At 42.1% G+C, this 21,613-nt stretch overlaps 1 protein-coding gene across 1 annotated transcript in view; it reads left to right on the forward strand.

The window, feature by feature from the left end:
- Positions 1-21,613, forward strand: part of mdn1 (midasin AAA ATPase 1) — a 73,158-nt gene that overhangs the window by 26,336 nt on the left and 25,209 nt on the right. The window contains exons 24-60 of the mRNA XM_051936628.1: positions 251-429; positions 756-964; positions 2,216-2,362; positions 2,461-2,602; positions 2,695-2,829; positions 4,106-4,244; positions 4,406-4,538; positions 5,264-5,394; positions 6,244-6,382; positions 6,661-6,775; positions 7,452-7,712; positions 7,814-8,011; positions 9,075-9,283; positions 9,371-9,493; positions 9,618-9,815; positions 10,340-10,447; positions 10,577-10,765; positions 11,464-11,553; positions 11,658-11,921; positions 12,008-12,272; positions 12,405-12,564; positions 12,778-12,894; positions 12,979-13,187; positions 13,272-13,420; positions 14,346-14,545; positions 14,879-15,102; positions 15,335-15,448; positions 15,527-15,656; positions 15,888-15,994; positions 16,097-16,230; positions 16,682-16,848; positions 17,900-18,020; positions 18,121-18,334; positions 18,575-18,815; positions 18,910-19,033; positions 19,723-19,887; positions 19,970-20,184. Of these exons, the coding sequence (XP_051792588.1) occupies positions 251-429; positions 756-964; positions 2,216-2,362; positions 2,461-2,602; positions 2,695-2,829; positions 4,106-4,244; positions 4,406-4,538; positions 5,264-5,394; positions 6,244-6,382; positions 6,661-6,775; positions 7,452-7,712; positions 7,814-8,011; positions 9,075-9,283; positions 9,371-9,493; positions 9,618-9,815; positions 10,340-10,447; positions 10,577-10,765; positions 11,464-11,553; positions 11,658-11,921; positions 12,008-12,272; positions 12,405-12,564; positions 12,778-12,894; positions 12,979-13,187; positions 13,272-13,420; positions 14,346-14,545; positions 14,879-15,102; positions 15,335-15,448; positions 15,527-15,656; positions 15,888-15,994; positions 16,097-16,230; positions 16,682-16,848; positions 17,900-18,020; positions 18,121-18,334; positions 18,575-18,815; positions 18,910-19,033; positions 19,723-19,887; positions 19,970-20,184 (6,165 nt within the window). The remainder of the gene's footprint in view (positions 1-250; positions 430-755; positions 965-2,215; positions 2,363-2,460; positions 2,603-2,694; positions 2,830-4,105; positions 4,245-4,405; positions 4,539-5,263; positions 5,395-6,243; positions 6,383-6,660; positions 6,776-7,451; positions 7,713-7,813; positions 8,012-9,074; positions 9,284-9,370; positions 9,494-9,617; positions 9,816-10,339; positions 10,448-10,576; positions 10,766-11,463; positions 11,554-11,657; positions 11,922-12,007; positions 12,273-12,404; positions 12,565-12,777; positions 12,895-12,978; positions 13,188-13,271; positions 13,421-14,345; positions 14,546-14,878; positions 15,103-15,334; positions 15,449-15,526; positions 15,657-15,887; positions 15,995-16,096; positions 16,231-16,681; positions 16,849-17,899; positions 18,021-18,120; positions 18,335-18,574; positions 18,816-18,909; positions 19,034-19,722; positions 19,888-19,969; positions 20,185-21,613) is intronic.

Raw genomic sequence — 21,613 nt, forward strand, 5'->3', positions numbered from 1 at the left:
GCATGATTATTTTGTTGTTAAATTGAATTCTGCCATCTGTTATTTTTATTGTGTAAACAGACAAATGCTCTGGTTTGTTACTGTCAGCAGTGGCGGCTGTATGACTGAGCAGTCCCTCCTCATTGCTCAATAACCACTCAATTAGGTTAATTTAGTACACTCAGGTTACCACATCACTCTACACTGAGCTGATGAAAGATCCATAGTCTGCCCTCCCATCATCCTCTCTTGTAATGTTTGGGCCTGGCAGGACTCACCCAGTGCTGATCCAGGGAGAGACGTCTGTGGGGAAGACCAGCCTGATCCGCTGGCTGGCAGCTGCCACCGGAAACCAGTGTGTGAGAATCAATAACCACGAGCACACCGACATCCAGGAGTACATCGGCTGCTACTCGTCAGACGAGCGGGGCAAACTGATCTTTAAAGAGGGTATGAGTTACACAGACAAATGAGGTTCATTTATTAGGCCGTTACATCTCAAACATGTGTCCTGGTGTGATGTAAATAAAAGTAAAGCAGGACTAAGAGTATCCCATCCTAATTCAGTGAGCAAAAAAACGTCAAAATATTATGTGCAGAAAAATAAGAAAATATGATATGATATTTTATCCTGTCTTTGGTTATCATCTGATATCCTGATTTTTAAGGGAGTAAGAAATACAGTAAATAATCCTTAGTTTTCCCAGTAGAGTCGTACTGCTGAACTCTGGCTCTATCAGATTTCATATGTGGCTTTTTTTGTGCATCTGCTCAAGGTGTTCTGATCGACGCCATGAGAAAAGGCTACTGGATCATCCTGGACGAGCTGAATCTGGCCCCCACTGATGTCCTGGAGGCTCTCAACAGACTGCTGGATGACAACAGGGAGCTGTTTGTGGCCGAGACTCAAGAAGTCATCAAGGCTCACCCCAGATTCATGCTGTTTGCTACCCAGAATCCCCCAGGACTCTACGGTGGCAGAAAGGTATGCCATTTCACTTCACATTCAGATCATTCAGGAGATTTCTTGATAACTACTGGCAACATCGCTGTGAAATTTGCCATGAATGTTGGTGATACCCAGAGAAGGAATCTTCATATTTTGGCATTTCTCCTAATTGACCTGAAACTACCAGTGTTGAGTCAAAACTCAACGACAACACGTAGTACAAATGTCACACTACATCATAATTACTCCAAGTAAAAGATCTGATAAAAATTTCAAGCACCTTTTTACATACATTTGCATATCATGAAAGAATACTCCTCAACACTTAAAGCTAGCAAGTTCAAACTGTTGTTATTACACAAGAGTGAAAGAAAGGTATGACAGCACATACAGGGACATTATTTCAGAGTCTTTAAAGTTTTCCACATTATGTTTCAGCCTCAGTGTGTGCAAAAAGCCTTTCAACTCGCTTTTCCCATTTAAAAAAAGACAACATATGAAAAACTGTAATGTCAAGATAGAGGAGTGAAGGGTGAAATGCAAAGCTGGAAAGGGGTTTAGATGGGTGAGACTGGAAAGAGGCAGTGGAGTAAAGAGGGAGGGTGCAGGGGTGAGAGTCTGGGATGAAAGGGTGAGGCAGGCAGGAGGCTATTCATCAGCAGCCTCACTTTTTTCTCCGCCAGCAGTTCGATGACCTTCTTGCTTTTCTCAATAAATAATAAGTGAAAAAAACGTACGAAAAACTGTAGCGGGTGAGACCCACCAAAATGCACCTGAGATGAAGGACCTCCTCTGCCTTCAGCTGGCTGGACTTGGCATTGCTCTGCCTTTCGGCGTCCACCTTGCCGTCATTCAGGCATCTTGAACTGTTCGCTCCATGACTGACTTTTCCGTATGGCGACGATTCTGCTTATCGGTTCAGAACGCGTCTCTCTAGCAGGAGGTCCTCCTTGTACTCCAGTGCTTGGTGTCTCTCCTGCAGCAGTTTGTCGTTGGCTTCCTGGAGGATGTCATGCTCCTATCTGAGTACATGATAGTCATCCATACGGTTGTAGTGCAGCAGCTCCAGAATTTTAACCGCTAGGCAGTTTAAAAACATCAGAAGCTCCAGACTGCACAGTAATCAATAGTCAATCAACACCTCTCAGACAAATCACTGAACACACTGACTGACATACAACTGCTACATATAACTCCAATAAATGTAGCATTTATTGCGAGACTGTTGTATTAAATTGTGCCACATTAAGCTTATTTACTAACTCATCTTCTTCCTCTTTCTGTCAGGTGCTTTCCAGGGCTTTTAGGAACCGCTTTGTGGAGCTTCACTTTGATGAGCTTCCCAGTGGAGAGCTGGAGACTATCCTCCATCAGAGGTGCAGCCTGCCTCCATCCTACTGCACCAAGCTGGTTAAAGTCATGCAGGATCTTCAGGTAACTCTACACCCATAAACAGCTTATATCTTTACATTACATACCTGTTTCTGAGTGATTCTGACTGCCACTGTCACATGGGCCTTCCTTCCGTTTAGTCTTTACGCAGAGGTTCCTCTGTGTTTGCGGGGAAACACGGCTTCATCACCCTCAGAGATCTGTTCCGCTGGGCCGACCGCTACAGGCTGGAGCAGCAGACAGAGGCCTCCCAGGACTGGCTGCAGCATTTAGCAGATGATGGTGAGGCTCATAAGACATTCTGTTAAATCTCCAGCTACCACCTGTGTTCCATTAAAACCCTGAAAAAAAAACCCTTGCGTCCTCTCCTATAGGCTACATGCTGCTGGCAGGACGTGTGAGGAAGCCGGAGGAAGAGGCAACCATCCTGTCCATCCTGGAGAAGCACTTCAAAAGGACGGTGAACCCTGAAAACCTGTTTTCTCAAAAACAGGTCACCAGCCAGTTCAGTGAGTAAAACATGAATGATTCGCTCCATCATGACACACTGCTGCTTTAACTCACTCTGTAGAGACCCCTAAAAATGATACTTTCCATTTATTTCAGTTATATTTTTTTCATTACAAATTTGGCTTTAATTTGCTTAAACAAGCCACTAATGAAAAGGAAAAAAATCCATATGAACTCTGCTTCAATGGGAAAACACATCTCAAGGGCATTTGATCTTTTGTTCGAAGGTCACTGACAATAACTTGCTGGAGTTTTGTCTCTGACCTAGAAGTTGTGCAGAATGTTTTTAAGGATTTTACTGATCAGAACATCTTGTGTTTTCAGATGTCTCCTCAAATACTCAAACTTTCTCCTTCCTTCCCACATTTAATTGAAAGTATTGCAGATTATTAATGTAGTCCAGGACTTTTGGACCCTATTGCATATTAAGTGGAACATTTTTATAGAAGATTTTGGACTGCTTTAAAGTAAACATAGTAACAGTAAATATAAACAATTTAAAATTATGTAAGTTGTAAGTTACGATGCCAATTTTCATTTTCTGTTTTCTTTTTTACAAAATAAAGCATTTCAGACAGGAACCATTTCAGACATACAATATTTGTGCATTATTTGTCTGGTAAAGGAATGTCATTTGTGAAGAAAAATTGGTGCCAAATGAGTTTTTTTTTTTTTTTATTGTTGTCTGTATATCGTTTTTACACAAAACAAGTGTATCTTACATGTAGTCAAAAGTCCAGAGCAACGTCTCAGTACAAAAAACCTTCTACAACTTGTAGCCCTTCAGGAACTCTCAAAGCAGCTCAATGTGGTGTTTAAAGCCTATAGTTAGTACTTTGCACATCATTCCAAAACTACCTATGAAACTCCATGGTTCTATTGTTGCATTAGTCTGTAGTTGTCTGTTTTTCAGATTTTACTGTACAAGTACCTGGATTTGACATCTTTAGAAGAAGTGTTTTCTATCTAAAACTGATAACCAATTAATCATTTAGCTGTTCAACTTAAAGCTAATTGGCAACTGTGATAAATGATGGGCTATTTCACTTTTATTTTTCAAGCAGACATGCCAAAAATGACGTAGCCTTTCAGGTGCTGCTTTAATATGATGATAAACTATTTTGACTTTTTGTGGTACAAAGCAAATCATTATAACTGTTGCCTAAAGCCTTTGGAAACTGTGATAAGAATGGTACAGATCCAGACTAGAAAGTTAAGCCTCTAAACTTGTCTGATGAACACAGTATCATGTTGACTTGACGCTCTGATTGGCAGGTCCCTTCATCGACAGCATTGCTGGAGTACCAGAGGAGTTTCGTCATGTCGTGTGGACTCATGGCATGAGGAGACTCGCTGTGCTGGTGGGTCGGGCACTGCGATTCGGCGAATCTGTCCTGCTTGTAGGAGACACAGGGTAACGTTTAGAAGTCACCAACTCTAACACTAAACGTACAAAAACACCTTTCTGTCTGCCTCTTTAGTGCACTTACGCTACTTCTAGCATTTGAAGTGTCTGTCATTTAAGTGTGTCGTTCCGCTAATTATGCTATGCTCTTTTTCCTGTCCCCTCACCAGATGTGGAAAGACAACCATCTGCCAGCTGTTTGCTGCTTTGGCTGGACAGAAGTTCTTTGCAGTCAACTGTCACCTGCACATGGAGACATCTGACTTCTTGGGAGGCCTGCGACCCGTCAGACACACACATCAGGTACCAATGGATCTGTGCTGGGGCCAGTAATGATTTTCAAAGGATAGAGGGGAAAATAGTCCACAAGTTGACGGGACGTTTTAATATTTTTGGTCTTTTCTGACTGAATCTACAACCTCTACAGTAGTGGAAGTTGTTTTCATCTGGAGTTCACTTCCGTGTTCTGGTTCTCACTCTAATCTGATACACGGATGATGATCAGATTTCTGCTCAATTTGGAGCCATTGCTGACATAGTTTAACGAATATTATCTTTTCAGCTTTTATTCAGTTGCTATGGGGCACTTAGCTGCCTGAAGTCTTCATCTAGCACTTGTTAAAATCCAAGAAGCTGTTTTAGAAACCCACTTGCACATATGTGTGTCTAAGAAACCAGCTTTCTCCTGGAGAGATGTAGCTGCAGATCACTTATGATAAACATATTTGTGGAAGAACTACCGGTAATTGTAGAAGTGACACAGGAAATGAGCTTCAAGTATTGCTTAAATATAACAAAATTTCCAACTTGCAAGGTATTTCTGGAGTCCAAATAATATATCATTAGAACAGTTTAGTTTGATTAGATTACCAAGATGATTGAAGATGAATTTCACAACAGTTGCACATCTGTCAATAGTCAAGACTAGTAGCAGTCAGTAAGGAAAGAAAGGATAGATACTGTAGAGCTCCTGTGAAAATGGCTCCACCTTAGTTGTTGTTCTAAGCTCTCCTGTTCTTGCTGCGTAGACTGATGGTGAGGACAGCAGGCTGTTTCAGTGGCATGATGGGCCATTGGTGCTGGCGATGAAGGAGGGAGGAGTGTTCCTCATGGATGAAATCTCACTGGCAGATGACTCAGTGCTGGAGAGACTCAACAGGTACAGACACACACACACATAGATATACACTCACACAGGCACACGTATGCTTTGTGTCTGCAGTGGCATAACAAAAGTACCCTATCAAGACTTAACATTATGGTTAAGACCCTGTAGTGTTATTTAAGTTATAATCATACCTGCATAATATACATATTAGGGGCGAAACCTTAAAGAAAGTTGTATTACACACTACTTTACTTGACTACAATACAAGCAGTATTAATTATGGAGAAAAATCTATCCATTGTAAAACAAAGCTTGACACTATGGTATGTTTTTTTTAGTTTTAAAACACTGAACTGTCAGTGCCACCGCTGATTCCCTGATACTGTGTAGCTGTTGGATAGGATACCATTTTAATTCCACAAACTAATTAAGTGGCTCAAATAAATTGCCCTCTTGTGTGTTTTAAAATGCATTATGTGCATGTTAGAGTGTGGACAAATCCTAGCAGAATTAATATATCCTTACCTTACAAATGGAGTAATGATATTTTTTTTAATTTTAAGCATTTTCACATAGCGGTTGTTTTAAAAGCCTACGACAGTTTGCTGTTAAATAATATCCATGAAACATTATGATCCCACTTTGGTTAAACTTGGCAGCATTTCATGCCACAAAACACCCCTCTACAGAGCTTTTAGAAGCTGTTACTGCACAGAGGACCTCAAAGTGCCACAAAGTGCACTATTGTTAGACTTGGTAAAAAATTCATCATACATGTTGGATTTTGTGCGCAGATGCATTGTTAGCAGCATAATCCAGCAATAGCATGACATGTAGCCTTATGCAAAATCACAAGACAAAGAAAGCTTTCCACTGACACTGTTTTGTGTTTGCTGTCAGTGTTCTAGAGACAGAGAAGTCGTTGGTGCTGGCAGAGAAAGGCAGCGGGGACGACGACGATGTGGAGCTCATCAGAGCAGTGACAGGTTTCCGTCTGGTTGCCACCATGAACCCTGGAGGAGACTTTGGCAAGAAGGAGGTAAATTAAAACAAGAATGTTTCCTCTTTGTTGTCAGTGGAGCTTAGCATCAAGCTAGAAGAAACAGAAGGACAGTAAAACTACTGGAACAACGCTCATAAGACATTGAAGTCCCTCCTTGTGACTTATTTCAGGAGAATGTCTGGAACTGATTTTACTTAATGTAGGATGTTTGTCGCTATCATTTAACACATTTTTAAAAGTATGTATGTGAATGCGGTTTGAAAATAGCCAGCCATGGTTGGATCTGACTTATGTGCACATCTGTTTGTGTGCAGCTCTCTCCTGCCCTCAGGAACCGTTTCACAGAGATCTGGTGTCCTCAGAGCAACAGCCGCAGTGACCTGGTTCAGATCATCCAACACAACCTGCGCTCAGGCCTCTCACTTGATGGTACGGTCACTTTGAGATCAAGCATGTAAAGCTGTTTTACTTGCTGCGATTGGTTTTATACAGTCACTGTTAACTATTATCTCCATTAAGCTGTTTTTTTAGTTAATTATCTTTATTTTTATGACATACAATTTTACTGTTTTGGTTCAGTCTCATGGCTCTCCATGTTGTGTTGTTTCCAGCTCTGACCTTTTGATGTGCTGTCCTCTTCATCAGCAAAATACCCACAAGCAGATGCAGTTAGATTGGCTGGAGAGCATAGTGTAATGTCTAGCTGCTAAAGAGCCAGATATTATTCTCAAGAGGTGGTGGGGACTAAGGCGGAGCTAAAAGAGAAGCAAATATTGAGTCTCAAAGTACTGCGGATATGTTTGTGCCATTTACAGCTTGTTCCACTGCCACCAAGTGGAACAAAGCCAAACTGCACAGAGAAAGAAACTCCTACAGAAAACAAGTTATTTCAATAGAGTGAAGTTTAAGCACAGCTGTAAGGCATAGTATCTAAGAAGCAACACTCAGGTTGCTCTACTCATATTGAAATAAAAACACACTTCTGCAGCTGATTTAGTTTTAGAAATGACATTGTGACAATGCAGATCTCTGTAAAAATGCACATAATACTAAACCCATTTTTGTTTTTTGTTTTTTTGGAAACGCGTCATTAAATGAAACATAGGAGGCGATGTGGCAGAGCTGATGCTGGACTTCATCGAGTGGCTGATCCAGCAGGACTTCGGCCGACGCTGCATCCTGAGCGTCAGAGACATCCTTTCGTGGGTTAACTTCCTCAATGCTGTGTGCGAGCGGGACGAAGACGGCTTCATGACGATGGGAGCCCTGGAAGATGAAGAAGAAGCAGAGTGGGACCTCAGACTGGACACCGTCACCGCCTTCATCCATGCCGCATGTCTGGTCTACATAGACGGCATTGGCTCAGGTGAGCTCGTAGCTGGCTTTTCATTTCCGCTGAGAGTTTGTCACTCAGAGGATGTGTTTCATAAATATGCTCGGCGTCTCTTCTTTTTTTTTGCCTTGCAGGAACTACGGTGTCCTCTGCAGACAGCGCTCTCTTGGCACGTCGGCTGTGTCTGGGTTTCCTGCAGCAGCGACTGAGTAAAATGACCAAGCTGGATCAGGAGATGCTGGATGCGCTGAGGGTCTATGACAGCAGCCTGCCACGGGAACCCCAGTGGGGCGAGGACTTCTTCGGCATCGACCCCTTCTACATTGCTTTAGGTATGGATTTCAGTGATTCCGCTATTCTAAGATGCAGACCATATCATGTGTCTGCTTTTCTTTTTCTTGTTCATACCTCGTTGTCAATGTTAGGAATTTAAATGCTATATATATATATGAACATATTTCTTATCTATATCTACTCGTTGATAGTAGACCTGGCTTACACAGTGTTTTTACAAGACCTTGAAAAATGTTAGGCTGCATTTGCAAATTGGTTCTTGTCACTTGGAAAGACAAAATTGTTGCCAAAATGTTTTATTCTGTTACAGATTTTTATTTCTGTACCTTTGCACATTTTTTTTATTGATTTTTTTTTTTTTTTTTTTTGTCCTTTTGTTGGCTTTAGTAAATAGGTAAGTAGAGGCAGACAGGAAAGCAGGAAGAAGACTAGGGGGAGGACCTGCAGTAAAGAGCAATGAGCTGGATTTGAACCCAGGCCACTGCATCAAGGACTATAGCCCCCATTCAACCGGTTGAGCTATCTGTGTGCCTCTACGTTTCCACATTTGTACTAGTTTTCCAAATTCCATTGTAGCCTACCAAAACTTGATGCTTCAGTTCTGCCTTTTCAGGACTGCATAGCTCAAATGTCACCGAGTTTGTCGGCACTGTCATATTATTTTTTATTTGTATTGTTTTAACTACAAGTTACCAGTACTTTCTCTAAATGACATCAGATTTGCTTAGTAAATGTCATATGAGCTCCAGAATTTGCAAATCTCACTAAAAGCAGCACTGTGACACAACGCCATATTAGCTACACTGATCCAGTATGAGCACTTGCACATACTCACCCAAGTGCACGAACAAATACGATGGCTGCTTGCGAACCAGTTTACCTACTTTAACTATTCTTTTATAATTTAATGTTTTGTGATATTCTTTGGTAAACCTTACCCTTTTCTGCCCTATATCCCACCACTGACTAAACTTTGTTATACCCTCAAATTTAAAGAGTCTATGTGAAAAAACGAATCCCTGATTATTACACACTTTCGTACTTATGTTTTTCCCTATAGTCAAATTTCACTTTTTGTTACTAAAACTAATGTCTCTCCAGGACCTCAGACTGAAAGTCGGAGCCTGTCGGACTACGCCATCGCAGCAGGCACCACCGCAGTGAACGCCCAGCGACTTCTGCGTGCACTGAAGCTGCAGAGGCCCGTCCTGCTGGAGGGGTCACCTGGTGTAGGAAAGACCAGCCTGGTGGCAGCGCTGGCCAAAGCTTCTGGAAACCATCTGGTCAGAATCAACCTGTCAGAGCAAACGGTAAGACTCGGTGGTTTACAAAAGCACTACTGAAGCAACGTTCGAACAGTAGAAGTCTGTAAAGCTGATGATGTTGCTCTCTTTCAGGATGTTACTGACTTGTTTGGGACAGATCTCCCAGTGGAAGGAGGGAAGGGAGGAGAGTTTGCTTGGCGTGACGGCCCCCTTTTGGCTGCTTTGAAGGCAGGCCACTGGGTTGTCCTGGATGAGGTAAGAGCCACTGTTTAGATCTTTTTTTTCCCAGTTTTATGGCTTAGATGAACCTTTCACTAAACGAGTAGTAATCTGATTCTGCTGAGACAGAGTTTGAAATTCCATGTTCTTTTATTAACAGCTGAACCTGGCATCTCAGTCGGTGTTAGAGGGTCTGAACGCCTGCTTTGATCACCGAGCTGAGATCTACATTCCGGAACTGGGCATGAGCTTCCAGGTTCAGCATGAGAAGACCAAGATCTTCGGCTGCCAGAATCCCTTCACTCAAGGTGGTGGGCGTAAGGGGCTGCCTAAATCCTTCCTGAACAGATTCACTCAGGTGAGAAATAGTCCAGATGGCTTTTACATGCTTTATCTGAGTTTACTTGCATGCATGTTTATTTTGATTTCGATGTTAAGAGCAAGAATCCAGAGAAAACTAGAATATATCAGTGAATATATGAGTTTAGCTAAACGTCAATGAAATTTTGAGTTTCTGAGCTCAGCTGAAGAGAAGATGTCAGAGCATGTGATTGTTCATGACATCAGAAGAAACCTGTGAAAAATACACTACTCGAACATTTATGAATGTATAGGAAAGATCTGTAGTTGTAGATTTTTTGCATAGCCTAACCATTTATATCATTTGTGCACAATGTTATGCAAACATTGTCAGTTTTTAGGCACAACAAAAAGTTTTATTCAAATGCCTGCAGATTTTCTCAACTTGTTTACAAAAGCTCATAGTAACTCACATAGGTCACTGCTTGTGTCATGCTCTGACTATCTGAATAAAGACATTCCGATTTAATTTGTACTTTTTTGTCGCTATTCATGAAATCTGATGTACTTCTGTATTCCCAGGTTTTTGTGGACCAGCTCACCAGCAAAGACATGGAGTTCATAGGAGACTCTATTTTCCCCAGCATTGATAAGGAAATTGTTGCCAAAATGGTGGAGTTCAGTAACAAGGTAGGTTTACTTCAACCTGTTGGGGTTATTAAGTGACAGAGTCTGTTGTAGCAACTTAAAATACAGCTTGCTGACAAGTCCAGCATCAGGTAGTGTATCACTATAGGCATGTTTTCTGTCTCCTCACAGCTCGTCCAGGAGGTGTGTGTGGAGAGACGCTGGGGGCAGAAAGGAAGCCCCTGGGAGTTCAACCTCCGTGACATGTTCCGCTGGTGTCAGCTGATGCAGACTGACCAGTCGCCAGGATTTTTCAATCCTGGACAGCATGTCTCCTTGGTATACGCTGACAGGATGAGAACAGAGGCTGATAAAGCTCAGGTACACATTTTCGCCCACTTTGTGTCCGAGTGCTTTACTTTTAACTAGGTTTACCTAATAAACCCGGAACTGTGTATAAACACATTTGATATCTCTCTATATATAGGTGGATAATATTTTTGGTATCATTTATTTACTGCTGTGTGCTACATATCATCAGCGGGGAAAAAAGAGGAGAGTTTTTTTTGCATTCTTCATCCCATTAGGTGTATTTCTGTATACATTTAGCTGATTAAATTGTTTGACTTTTCTGTGTCCTGTGGCTGCCCTCTGTTGATTTTTTTTTGTCATTACTTTCATTTTCATTTCTTGATTTATTTGGATGGAACAGTGCATATTAATGAATATACAATCTCATAAAGTTTACACAAGGTTGCCTTAAATAAGCCGGATTTAGCACAAGGCTAATTTCCATCTGTTGTTCCAATTATAAATGAATACTAATAAATTAAGAAATAAATTACTTCTGGGTGGGTTAAACCAATCCTAAAGTGCTATAATTTTGGTGAAGTGCTTTCTAGGCAGTCCCTGTCATAAAGTGCTTATAGTAAAAATGCTTGTTTTTAAAGTGCCTGATTTTCTCAAAGTTCACCTTCACACTCACCCCTGGTGGCTGACTGATTACTGATCCATTTTGATCCGGAAAAAAATAATGCAAATTACAGTCCAGTGTGTAAACCTCCTCCTGTCCCACACAGGTGCTGTCTGTGTTCAGGAAGGTTTTTGGTGAAGACTTTGAGCCTTACTGTGGATCCAGAGAATTCCACATCACTCCACTCAACCTGCAGGTTTGTCAGCACAACAAAACCTCATCTTGTTATTCAGCAGCAAATATTGTTTGAATTTCGTGAACAAAGCTTAGGGTTGCCTCTCGACTGATTTGCTATTTTAGGTGGGCTTCTCTGTACTGCATCGCAGTGGGGGAGCCCCTGTGGCTCTGGATCCACCACTGTCCATCACCCACCAGTCCTTGCGGCCCTTGGAGTCCCTGATGAAGTGTGTGGAGATGGGCTGGATGACCATACTGGTCGGCCCCACAGCAAGTGGAAAGACGAGCCTAGTGAGACTGCTGGCTCTGCTGACAGGACACCGCCTCAGGGTCATGGCAATGAACAGTGCCATGGACACCACAGAGCTGCTGGGAGGCTTCGAACAGGTAACCAGAAAGTCAGGTGTCTAATTATCCAAGCTTCATTTATTGCCTGAAAACAACAGGTCATTTTCCTCTTTTTATCATTCTAGGTGGATATCATGCGACCATGGCAGCAAGTGTTGGAGAGCGTGGATTATATAGTTGCCATGGTAATAAGACGTGGACTGATGTCGCTGGATGTTGGCATCCAGGACACAGAGTTCCTGCTGCAGACTTGGGGCCTCTTCTGCCACTGGCTGAAGGAGGAGGGACTGCAAAGAACTGGGGGAAGCGTAAACTCGGAGGCACTAAACAAGCTGGAGGTCATCATCCTCCTGCTGCAGAAACTCAACACCAAGCTAAAAGTGTTCACAGGTAACAGCCAAGCTCTGCTGGTTTACTGAATACTGCATGACATGAAGAAAACTCTTTCAAAATGTCTTTATGTTGTCTAGTAAATATGAGAAGGCATTTCATGTACTATAACACGCTTCATTTGTCTGCTAGACATGTCTAAGCTTCAGATGGACTTCACACTGCTGAAGGAGCGCCTGGCTCAGCTGGAGGACGGCTGGACAAATGGAGGATTTGAGTGGTTGGATGGTATGCTGGTTCAGGCACTGCAGGCTGGTGACTGGCTGCTCATGGACAATGTTAACTTCTGCAGGTGATAAATGTGTTGTATGCCGTATTATGGGTCTTGATTTTTTTTGTTTTAAAAGCTATTTACACCTCATAATGGCAGCATTTGTTTTCATAGCATACAATAACATTTTGATAGGAAAAGTGATGAGAGCCATAGATTACTACAGCCAAGCATGAAAACACAACCAAACCAAAAAATGTAGGCAGTTGCACTGATTTTGTATTTTGTGCTTAGTGCTTCTGTCCTGGATCGCCTCAATGCTTTACTGGAGCCTGGCGGAGTACTCACCATCAACGAACGTGGTGTCATAGATGGGAAGACCCCCAAAATCACCCCACATCCTAACTTCAGGTAATTTGCAAAATCAGAGCTTATTCAATAGTTGTAGAAGGCACTGAAGAAGTTCTTGATAAGATGATGTGGGTGGCTTTTCAGGTTGTTCCTGACCATGGACCCTGTGCATGGGGAGCTCTCCAGAGCCATGAGGAACCGAGGGGTGGAGGTTTACATCCCAGGTGAACATGAGGGTGTCTGCTGGGACACACTGGACCTAAAGACTCTGCTTCACACTGCAGGGGTGACTGGAGACTGTGTATGCGATCTGCTGATTGAAATACATAAAGGCATCAAATCTGCCATCTGGGGTAAGCATTATCAACCTGACACAAATTCAATAAGCAATCAGTTACTTCGGTCTGCAGTTTTTATCAGAAACTCTGTCCTTTCAGATTCCCCGGCCTCATCAGTCGCCTCCCTCCTCCATGCTGCCACCCTGCTGTCCTGCCAGCTGCAGAGAGGTGTGGATTTGCCCAGCGCACTACAGCATGCCTGTGGAGAGGCCTACTCCTTCTGTCAACGCACCACTACTAGCCAGAAGGTATCAACACCCACTTAGCTGTAATATTTCTCGCCGTTTCATATCGACCCGCCACACCTGTAGTGTTTTTTAACGCTCCATTTTGGAGTCAGTTTTGTTTTCGATATATACACCACCGTTCAAGAGTTTGGAGTCACCCAGATAATTTAATTTCACACTTTTATTCATATGCTAACATAATTTCACAAGAGTTTTCTAATCATCAATGAGCCTTTCAACACCATTAGCTAACACAATGTAGCATTAGAACACAGGAGTGATGGTTGCTGGAAATGTTCCTCTGTACCCCTATGGAGATATTCCATTAAAATCAGCTAGAATAGTCAGTCTAGACTGTATTTCTGGTTGATTTAATGTTATCTTCATTGAAAAAAATGCTTTTCTTTCATAAACAAGGACATTTCTAAGTGACCCCAAACTTTTGAACAGTAGTGTTCATGCTGCCACTAAGTCATTTTTTACAGATAAAACCTCTATGCTGATGACACTCCTGTATATTGCCCGAAAAAAAGTTTTTGAAAATCCTTAAATCACTGAATTTTAAAAACTGGAGGGCAGAAAATATTCAACCAGAGATTCTCCAAGTCCTGTCCTAAGCCACAATGGAATCAAGTATGGACCATATTACAGTGGGAAATGGGGCAATTTCATTCTGTACTCCTTAGTTGCGAACTCTCGGATTTTATTTATTTAACATTTTTGGTGTCATTTCAGTAGGTTTAACTCACTTATTTTCCTCCTCTGCCTTTCATGGTTATTCTTATATATATATATATATATATATATATATATATATTTAATTATTAAAGTTCAAACACTTGTTAAAGTATTAGACAAGAAATGTGTGGCAAAAACTTACCAGACTGCCTTGAAATTGATGTTCATTCTCCTCAGAAGATGAATAAACATATTCTTTTCACCCTAGCAAGCCCAGCAGGTGATTGAGCAGCACTTAGCCATCCTGGATACAGAGGACTGGGGCAGTGGACTGCTGTGTGCTGGGGTTTGGCCCGACGGTTTCCCCTCCGCCCTCCTCTCCACAGAGGATTCCTGTTTCTCTGCCGTCCTCCGAGATGGACAGGTCCTCTCATTTTGCCTGAACACCCTCAGCCTCCAGGGCAAACGGTAAGGGTGGTAGCAGCACAGTCACACGTGCATCCACAACAGTAACCACAAAGCCTTTATTTCCAAATGAGTACACACAAAGGAATTTGATTTGGTGTATAGAAAGCAGTGCCTAGTAGACAGTAAAAGAGTAAATTAAAAAAAATCTAAATCTGGGAATTCCAAATAAGAAATGCTACAAGTGTATACATAAGAAGTAATGTGTAAAACCATATTATTCGAATAAATCCCTACACATGTGATTTCATCATGGAGCATCCTACCAAATGCAAATATGGTAAAATGAAAAGTTTTATCCCTAAAGAAGTATTTACACCAGCTGTGTTTGTGCAGGAATCGCCCTTTAAGTCTAAATGACCTGCAGAGGGCCTTGCAGAGCAGTGGTGTCCATGAAGGCCTGGTGTTCTCTGGAGGAGTGGTGGATCTGGAGGAAGGAGATGCTCTGAGGCTGATCCCCACAGCAGTGAGACTTCTCACAGAGAGAGCCTCTCATGGAGACTGGATCCTACGCAGTAGCTGGCTCTCACACCTGGGGAAGAGCTACAAATTTGTCCCAGGTTTGTTAGTTGAAAACAAACAAAGCAAACATTTTTTTACTCCAAAACAAGATATTCATTCCATAGTAAACACTTTACTACAAAAACGGACATGGTAATCTTTTTTACGGTGATTACAGTTCTTATGTTTACCGTACTACACTGAAGACATTCAAATGTGATCTTTCTTATTCCGGTCCAACACTACTGAGCGCTTTGGATTCTAAAATAATTCCATTCTTAACTCTTCCAGACTCAGCCCTGGTCCAGGTGGAGGCAGGAAACAGGGCTCTGAAGGCTGTGTTCGGCAGCAAACTTGCTGCTAAGGGCAAGTCATTGGCAGAGTTGCTCCAACCTCACAACACAGGTAAACTTTGTGCGATTTTCTCATTCTATTACAATTTTTTTATCATTAGCTACATCTTAACAAATTCTATTTTTCCAGATGAATATAGGATTCTGGTGGATATGCGCTGGAACAAGCAATACTTGGATATTTTAGCCAACAAATGCAACTTTGAGGACGAGGAAAGATACATGGAGTTTCTAGAGGCTCTGAATGCAGTTGCTAACAGGTAAAGGGACAGAATCCTTCTTTCTTTGTGAAATGTTTACATGGTAAGCTCATGGTGAGTGTATGATTGGGATGTTGTAAATAATATAAATTACCACTTGTTAGACTGTACTGAATCTACATCTGCCATTTCGCTCCTCTGATAGTTGCTGTCCTGTCTCTCATTGTAAAGATTAAAATCACATAAACCTGCTCTGCTGTGTTGAGTGCTAATGACTGTTTTGTGTGGTAGGATTGTTCTGATGATGGACAGAGAGGAGAGGTCAGTTATCTGCACCTGTGCCATCAACCTGTCTGCTCAGAACAGTGCTCTGAGAATAGCAACAGCCTTCAGTAAAGGTAATTGTGAAGTGATACACTCATAACTCACATCCCATTTTTATCCTCCTCTGTAGCTGAGTTAGAATTACAGTCCAAAATAAAAACATCCTCCTCTTACAGGGACGGTGGATATCGGTCACCTACCACACCCGGTGCTGATGCATCTGCGGACCTTCTTTGACTTGTGGGACTCCTTCACTCTGCAGGCTGTGCAGAGCGGACAGCCATACATCTCAGACCACATCATGTTTGAGGTCAGAACTCTGTCTGTATCACTGTTACTCTTTATTCTTCATCCACTATGGTCTTTTTCCTAAATCTACAGCAACAAATGCTGCTACTTTTGCTAGCTGCTGCTCCTACTGCTCTTCGATTACTGCTTTTACTGTTACTACCACTGGTATTTTTTTACTGTTGCTGTGAATTACTACTATTGCTGATGCTACTACTTCTAATGGTACCTCTGCTATACTACCTCCTGGTCCTACAGTACTAAAGTCGTTGCCACTACTGCTTAAAACCTGGGAAATTAGCCATAAATAGAAGATGTTAGTTAGTACAGGTATAGCAGAGACAATACAAATCTTCAAATTACTTCAAAATCATGATGTAAAATGCAGCCCTGAGAGTACTCCACAGGAACATAATATTGGCATTTAGGAAGGATGATTTCCTCACTTTTTCGACCTGTGTTTGTGTGTTTAGATCCTGCAGCTGCTGCAGTGGCTCGATCGTTTCTGGGATGTGTGCAGCACGCTGCCGGCCGACTCTCAGGGCATCTCTGTGCTGTCTCTGCACTGGCAGTGGGTCCAAAAGCACCTCATCCTCCGGCTGCCTCAGCTGCTGCTTGGAGACGCAGATGCCACATTCGAGTAAACACCTGTTCATACCTGACATTTATCATTTTAAAAACATACTTACATTTGCTGTTTTGTGACTAAAAATCACTCTAGTACATTTTATTTGATGCTTATTATGTACATATACTCGCACGCAAAAGAAACGCAAGTTTTTTTTACCCGATGAAAAATTAAATTCGGTTTCCCCAAACAAAAATGCATTTGGTACTTTGTGGTGCATGGTGTGTTCTTAACATTTTCTGTTGCGTTTTGTAAGGTTGGTGTGAAAACCGAAAACGGAAAACGAATTGTCGCAATACACCAATGCACTGATGATGTGGACATAATTCACACTTTGCACGTGCAATTGAATATGCACGATTTATCGACACCTTCAGTGGGTATAAATTTCATTCAAGATCATAGGCATTTCACTTGCTGTTTAACTATGCCACGCTTAAACCAAATTGAGAGGAACCAAGCCATCGGACGTCTGCAAGCTGGAGAGTCTGTCCGAGACATTGCCCGTCACTTTAATGTCAACATCACCACCATTTACCGTCTCCAGCGTCGATACAACACCACACAGAGCACCGATGATCTTCCCCGAAGCGGACAGACTCTCCAGCTTGCAGACGTCCGATGGCTTGGTTCCTCTCAATTTGGTTTAAGCGTGGCATAGTTAAACAGCAAGTGAAATGCCTATGATCTTGAATGAAATTTATACCCACTGAAGGTGTCGATAAATCTTGCATATTCAATTGCACGTGCAAAGTGTGAATCATGTCCACATCATCAGTGCATTGGTGTATTGCGATGATTCATTTTCTGTTTTCCGTTTTCACACCAACCTTACAAAACGCAACAGAAAATGTTAAGAACACACCATGCACCACAAAGTACCAAATGCATTTTCGTTTTGGGAAACCAAATTTAATTTTTCATCGGGTAAAAGAAACTTGCGTTTCTTTTGCGTGCGAGTATATATACAACATCTCAAATAAATGTGTGACTACTGTTATTTACCATTAACCATTAATGTGCAACTCCCTAACCCTTGTGATGTGACTGTGTTGTACTATAGAGGTCACCAGGAGCTGCAGACGGTCTCGGCAGCCATCCAGACCGTTCTGTCCACTCCAGTGTCTGTGGCCACGGCTCTGAAGGGCATCCAGAAAACCCTGGGAAAAGCTCTTCCTTTCAAGGTCTGGAGACACTTCAACAGCTCTATTTTTGTAGCTAAGCAAATTACGTCTGTCACTGATCACACATCTGTGATTTAACAACATCTGCCTTCCTCATCAGCTGGAGTCGGTAGCTGAATGTGCGTCTCGGCTCAGGCTCCTGAGTAAAGCCCTGGACGTGAGCGATATGAAGCTGGACGGCACCACAGGCCCTTGGAGGCAGAAGCTGGTACAATTACAGGGTGCTGGACTGGGGCTGGACATCAAAGAGAGTCTCCTAGAAGCCTGGGGTCTTGTTCTGCTGGCAAACAATCAGCTGGATCCAAAGAAGTCAGGTAAGTTTGTGCGTAGCTGCCTGAGGCCTGGTTAGTGCTGTTTGGTCCATATCTTGACTGTGATTTTACCATGAAATGTGATATGCAGCTCAGAGAAATATTCGTAATAATTGTGGTTTTAAGCACTTTTATGCTTTTAAATGGCATTTGCAGTGAAGAGACACAGGGGAATGACACACAGTAAATCAGTCTGTGGAGAATATAATAGTCATACTATACGATACTAAATCTTCTTAATAGGGGTGTTGGAGAGGTTAGTGTCGAGTGTGGAGCAGCAGCAGTGTAGCATGACCTCCAGAGGGCTCCTTGAGGTCTGTTCCATGTCTGAGGGGGATGAACCTGCAGACGGACTCCCGCTGGCCAAAGAGGTGTTGCAGCAGCTCAGCCGCAGGGCCCAGCTCTGGCCCCTGATGGAGGAGCTGGCTGTACTCAACCAGCTGCGACTCAGCACAGACCTGCTGCATCTGGCTCTTTCTCCTGGGTAAAACTTGGCTTTCTCCTCATGTACAACGTAAAGCATGTGATCTTGATGTTGTTGATAGACTGTTCAGTCAACTCTTTATGCTGATCTACAGTGATCAGGAGGCTGAGGACTGCTTACGGCGGGAGCTGTCCAGACATCTTCGCTACTGCCTCCAGTCCACGCCGATGAACGTCAGCCAGCTCCAGCCGCTTTGGTTCCTGCTCAGCAGCGACAGGGTTAGTGGAACAGTTTGCTGTTATTCTGAGAATTGATCATATGAAATATTATGGCAGGTTTGTTTGTGCTCGTCTTAATCCACCTGGTCTAGTGGTCAGTCGTGGTCCAGTATGGAACTTACATGAGTGTGATGTTGGAACTTGAACTTTCAGGTGAGACCGACAAATGAACAAAAATAAGCTTTCAGTGAAGTAGGACACATCTTGAGACTAACAGTTGAATTATTTAAAGGAAGATTCACAGATGCCACTTTAAGAAGTTTTAAGGAGACACTTGGTTTGACAGTTTTGTGGAAAAAGTCCGTCAGGTGTATGTTTTTACTGTAAGAAGAACTGATCGAACATTTCTGGAGGGATCTTTTAGTTATTTTTAAAAACAGGACAAATATTTTTGAAAGAACTAATATAAGAGTGTCAGTTAATGAAACTGAAGTTAAAGTGTCAGCTCACTCCTCTCACTCACTATTGCCTCAAAATGCCAGAACTGGGTTCTTCTGGGTTCTTGTTCTAGCCCTAGAATTAGAAAGTGATGACAGCTTTACATATAATACACTGAGCTGAGGAGATTTAAAACTCCAGACATGTAATTGCAGTACATGTGGTTAAGTGAATGAAAGTATTCCCGAAAAGCAAAACAGCTATTGGAAACCACAAACACGAGCATTGTTTTTGGTTCATTTCTACTCTAGCCAGCTGAGGAGCTACCCTTAGTGTGGTGTGAGCTGCTGTCGGAGGCCTTGGCTGCCCTGTGGACCTGCAGCGTGACTTCAGAACCAAATCGCTGGCTGAAATGGGACCCACTGAGTCCTGACAACGAGCCAAATCCAAAACTGCACCATGGAGCAGATAACATGGTACTGACTGTTGTTGTTTCCAAATCTACTGATTTCCTGCCGGTTGAATGAAGGTTACAAACTCTAAGTCATGTGTTTTCAGGGTCCAGCCTTGCTGAGTAAAGCAGTGTGGTCACATTGCATGCTGGGAGTCCTGAGCAACAGTGACACTGGTGGTCGATGGGAGCCGTCTGGAGTGGCCCTTCTCTCTCTCTCCCAAGTCTCCCTCGGGGAGTGGAAGGAGAGGATCCAGCAGCTGCAGGATGTTTCTGCCGTACTGTGGGACAATATGGCCATTCCTGCATTGGCTGAATTCAGGTAGATTAAAACACTGGATTGTTGGGTTTTCTCTTCTGTTTATAATTCGTAAGCTCTGTACCTTACTATGCTAAGCAGGGCTCTAGACTGCAACAAAATGGCTGCATTTCCAACCTTTTTTGAGAGTTTTCGATTTAAAATTTCAAGTAGTTGCATTGCACTAATGCATGATGATCTTTCAGCTGTATTTGTGTCGCACTAAGCACTACAGGTAGCTACTGTGTCAGCTACAGTAGTGGGAAGTAGTACTTTTATAGATATGGTGTACTGTGGTGTTTATGCTTAAAAATGCAGTGTTCTTGTGAAATGCGGAGTGCACATACATGTACTTCGTTTGTGTAACCTTTGCGGTGAAAGAAAATTTGGAGATGAATTTCATTTACTGTTTGAATGTGTGAACCCTGATGTTGTGCGTTACAGGACACAATACCTACCTAATTTCTATGTAAGGCATCCTTCTATGGTTAAATTTATATATCTAATGCAGAACGAAAATACAAATATTATCTGTCGGCTCGGTGCCTTTCTGAAAAATGTCCTACCTCTGTTAAAGTAGTATACTTTGCCTTGTTTTGTTTTGTTTTGTTACGTAAATGTTTGTGCTCCAAACCAAAAAAATGGTCGTGAGCCTGAAATTAAGAAATGAATGAAATGTTTTTTTCCGTTCATTGATGACCGCATGTAGATAAACATCCCTTGGTTATATATGAAACAAATATGACATTAATTCAATTTCAGTTTAATTTTATTTATGTTGCATCAATTACAATTCAAATTGTCTCACAGAACTCGTATGCCTGAACCCCCAGAGCAAACCCTAAGGTGACAGTGGAAAGAAAAAACTCCCTTTTAGCAGGAAGAAACCTTGAGCAGAACCCAGCTCATATGGGGGAACACATCTGCCACTGGCCGGCAGGTTGAGAGACATTAGAACGCTCAAGTTTCAGTCTTGTTTATCGACAAGCAGACAATCAAGTGATATGTTTTGTTTGTGACAAGATGGGAGGTGCGGCCAACTGAGAAAGTTGGTGCTATCAGTGAAAAATAGGGGTGTGTATTGGCAAGAATCTGGCGATACGATACATATCACGATACTAGGCTCACAATACGATATATCGTATCGTGAGCCTAGTATAGAATTACACCAGCAATATGCACTAACTAAACACATTTTTATTTGATTAGAACAGTATCTAATGTTGTATCACAAAACTTTCCTCTGTAAAAACTTAAAGTGCAGCATTTGGATGATTAATGTTTTAACATCCAGCTTTAAAAGTACAAAAAAAACATAAAAAAACAAATAAATAAAATTATGTCTTACAGACATTACAGTTTAAGATCCTGCTCAAATGTTCACATTCCATTAGCTGTGAAAAAATGCAGAGTATACAGTCTCTGACTTATCCAACATCAGAACAGTATTTTT

This window comes from Acanthochromis polyacanthus, chromosome 16 (genome assembly GCF_021347895.1).
Source record: "Acanthochromis polyacanthus isolate Apoly-LR-REF ecotype Palm Island chromosome 16, KAUST_Apoly_ChrSc, whole genome shotgun sequence".
Classification (NCBI taxonomy): domain Eukaryota; kingdom Metazoa; phylum Chordata; class Actinopteri; family Pomacentridae; genus Acanthochromis; species Acanthochromis polyacanthus.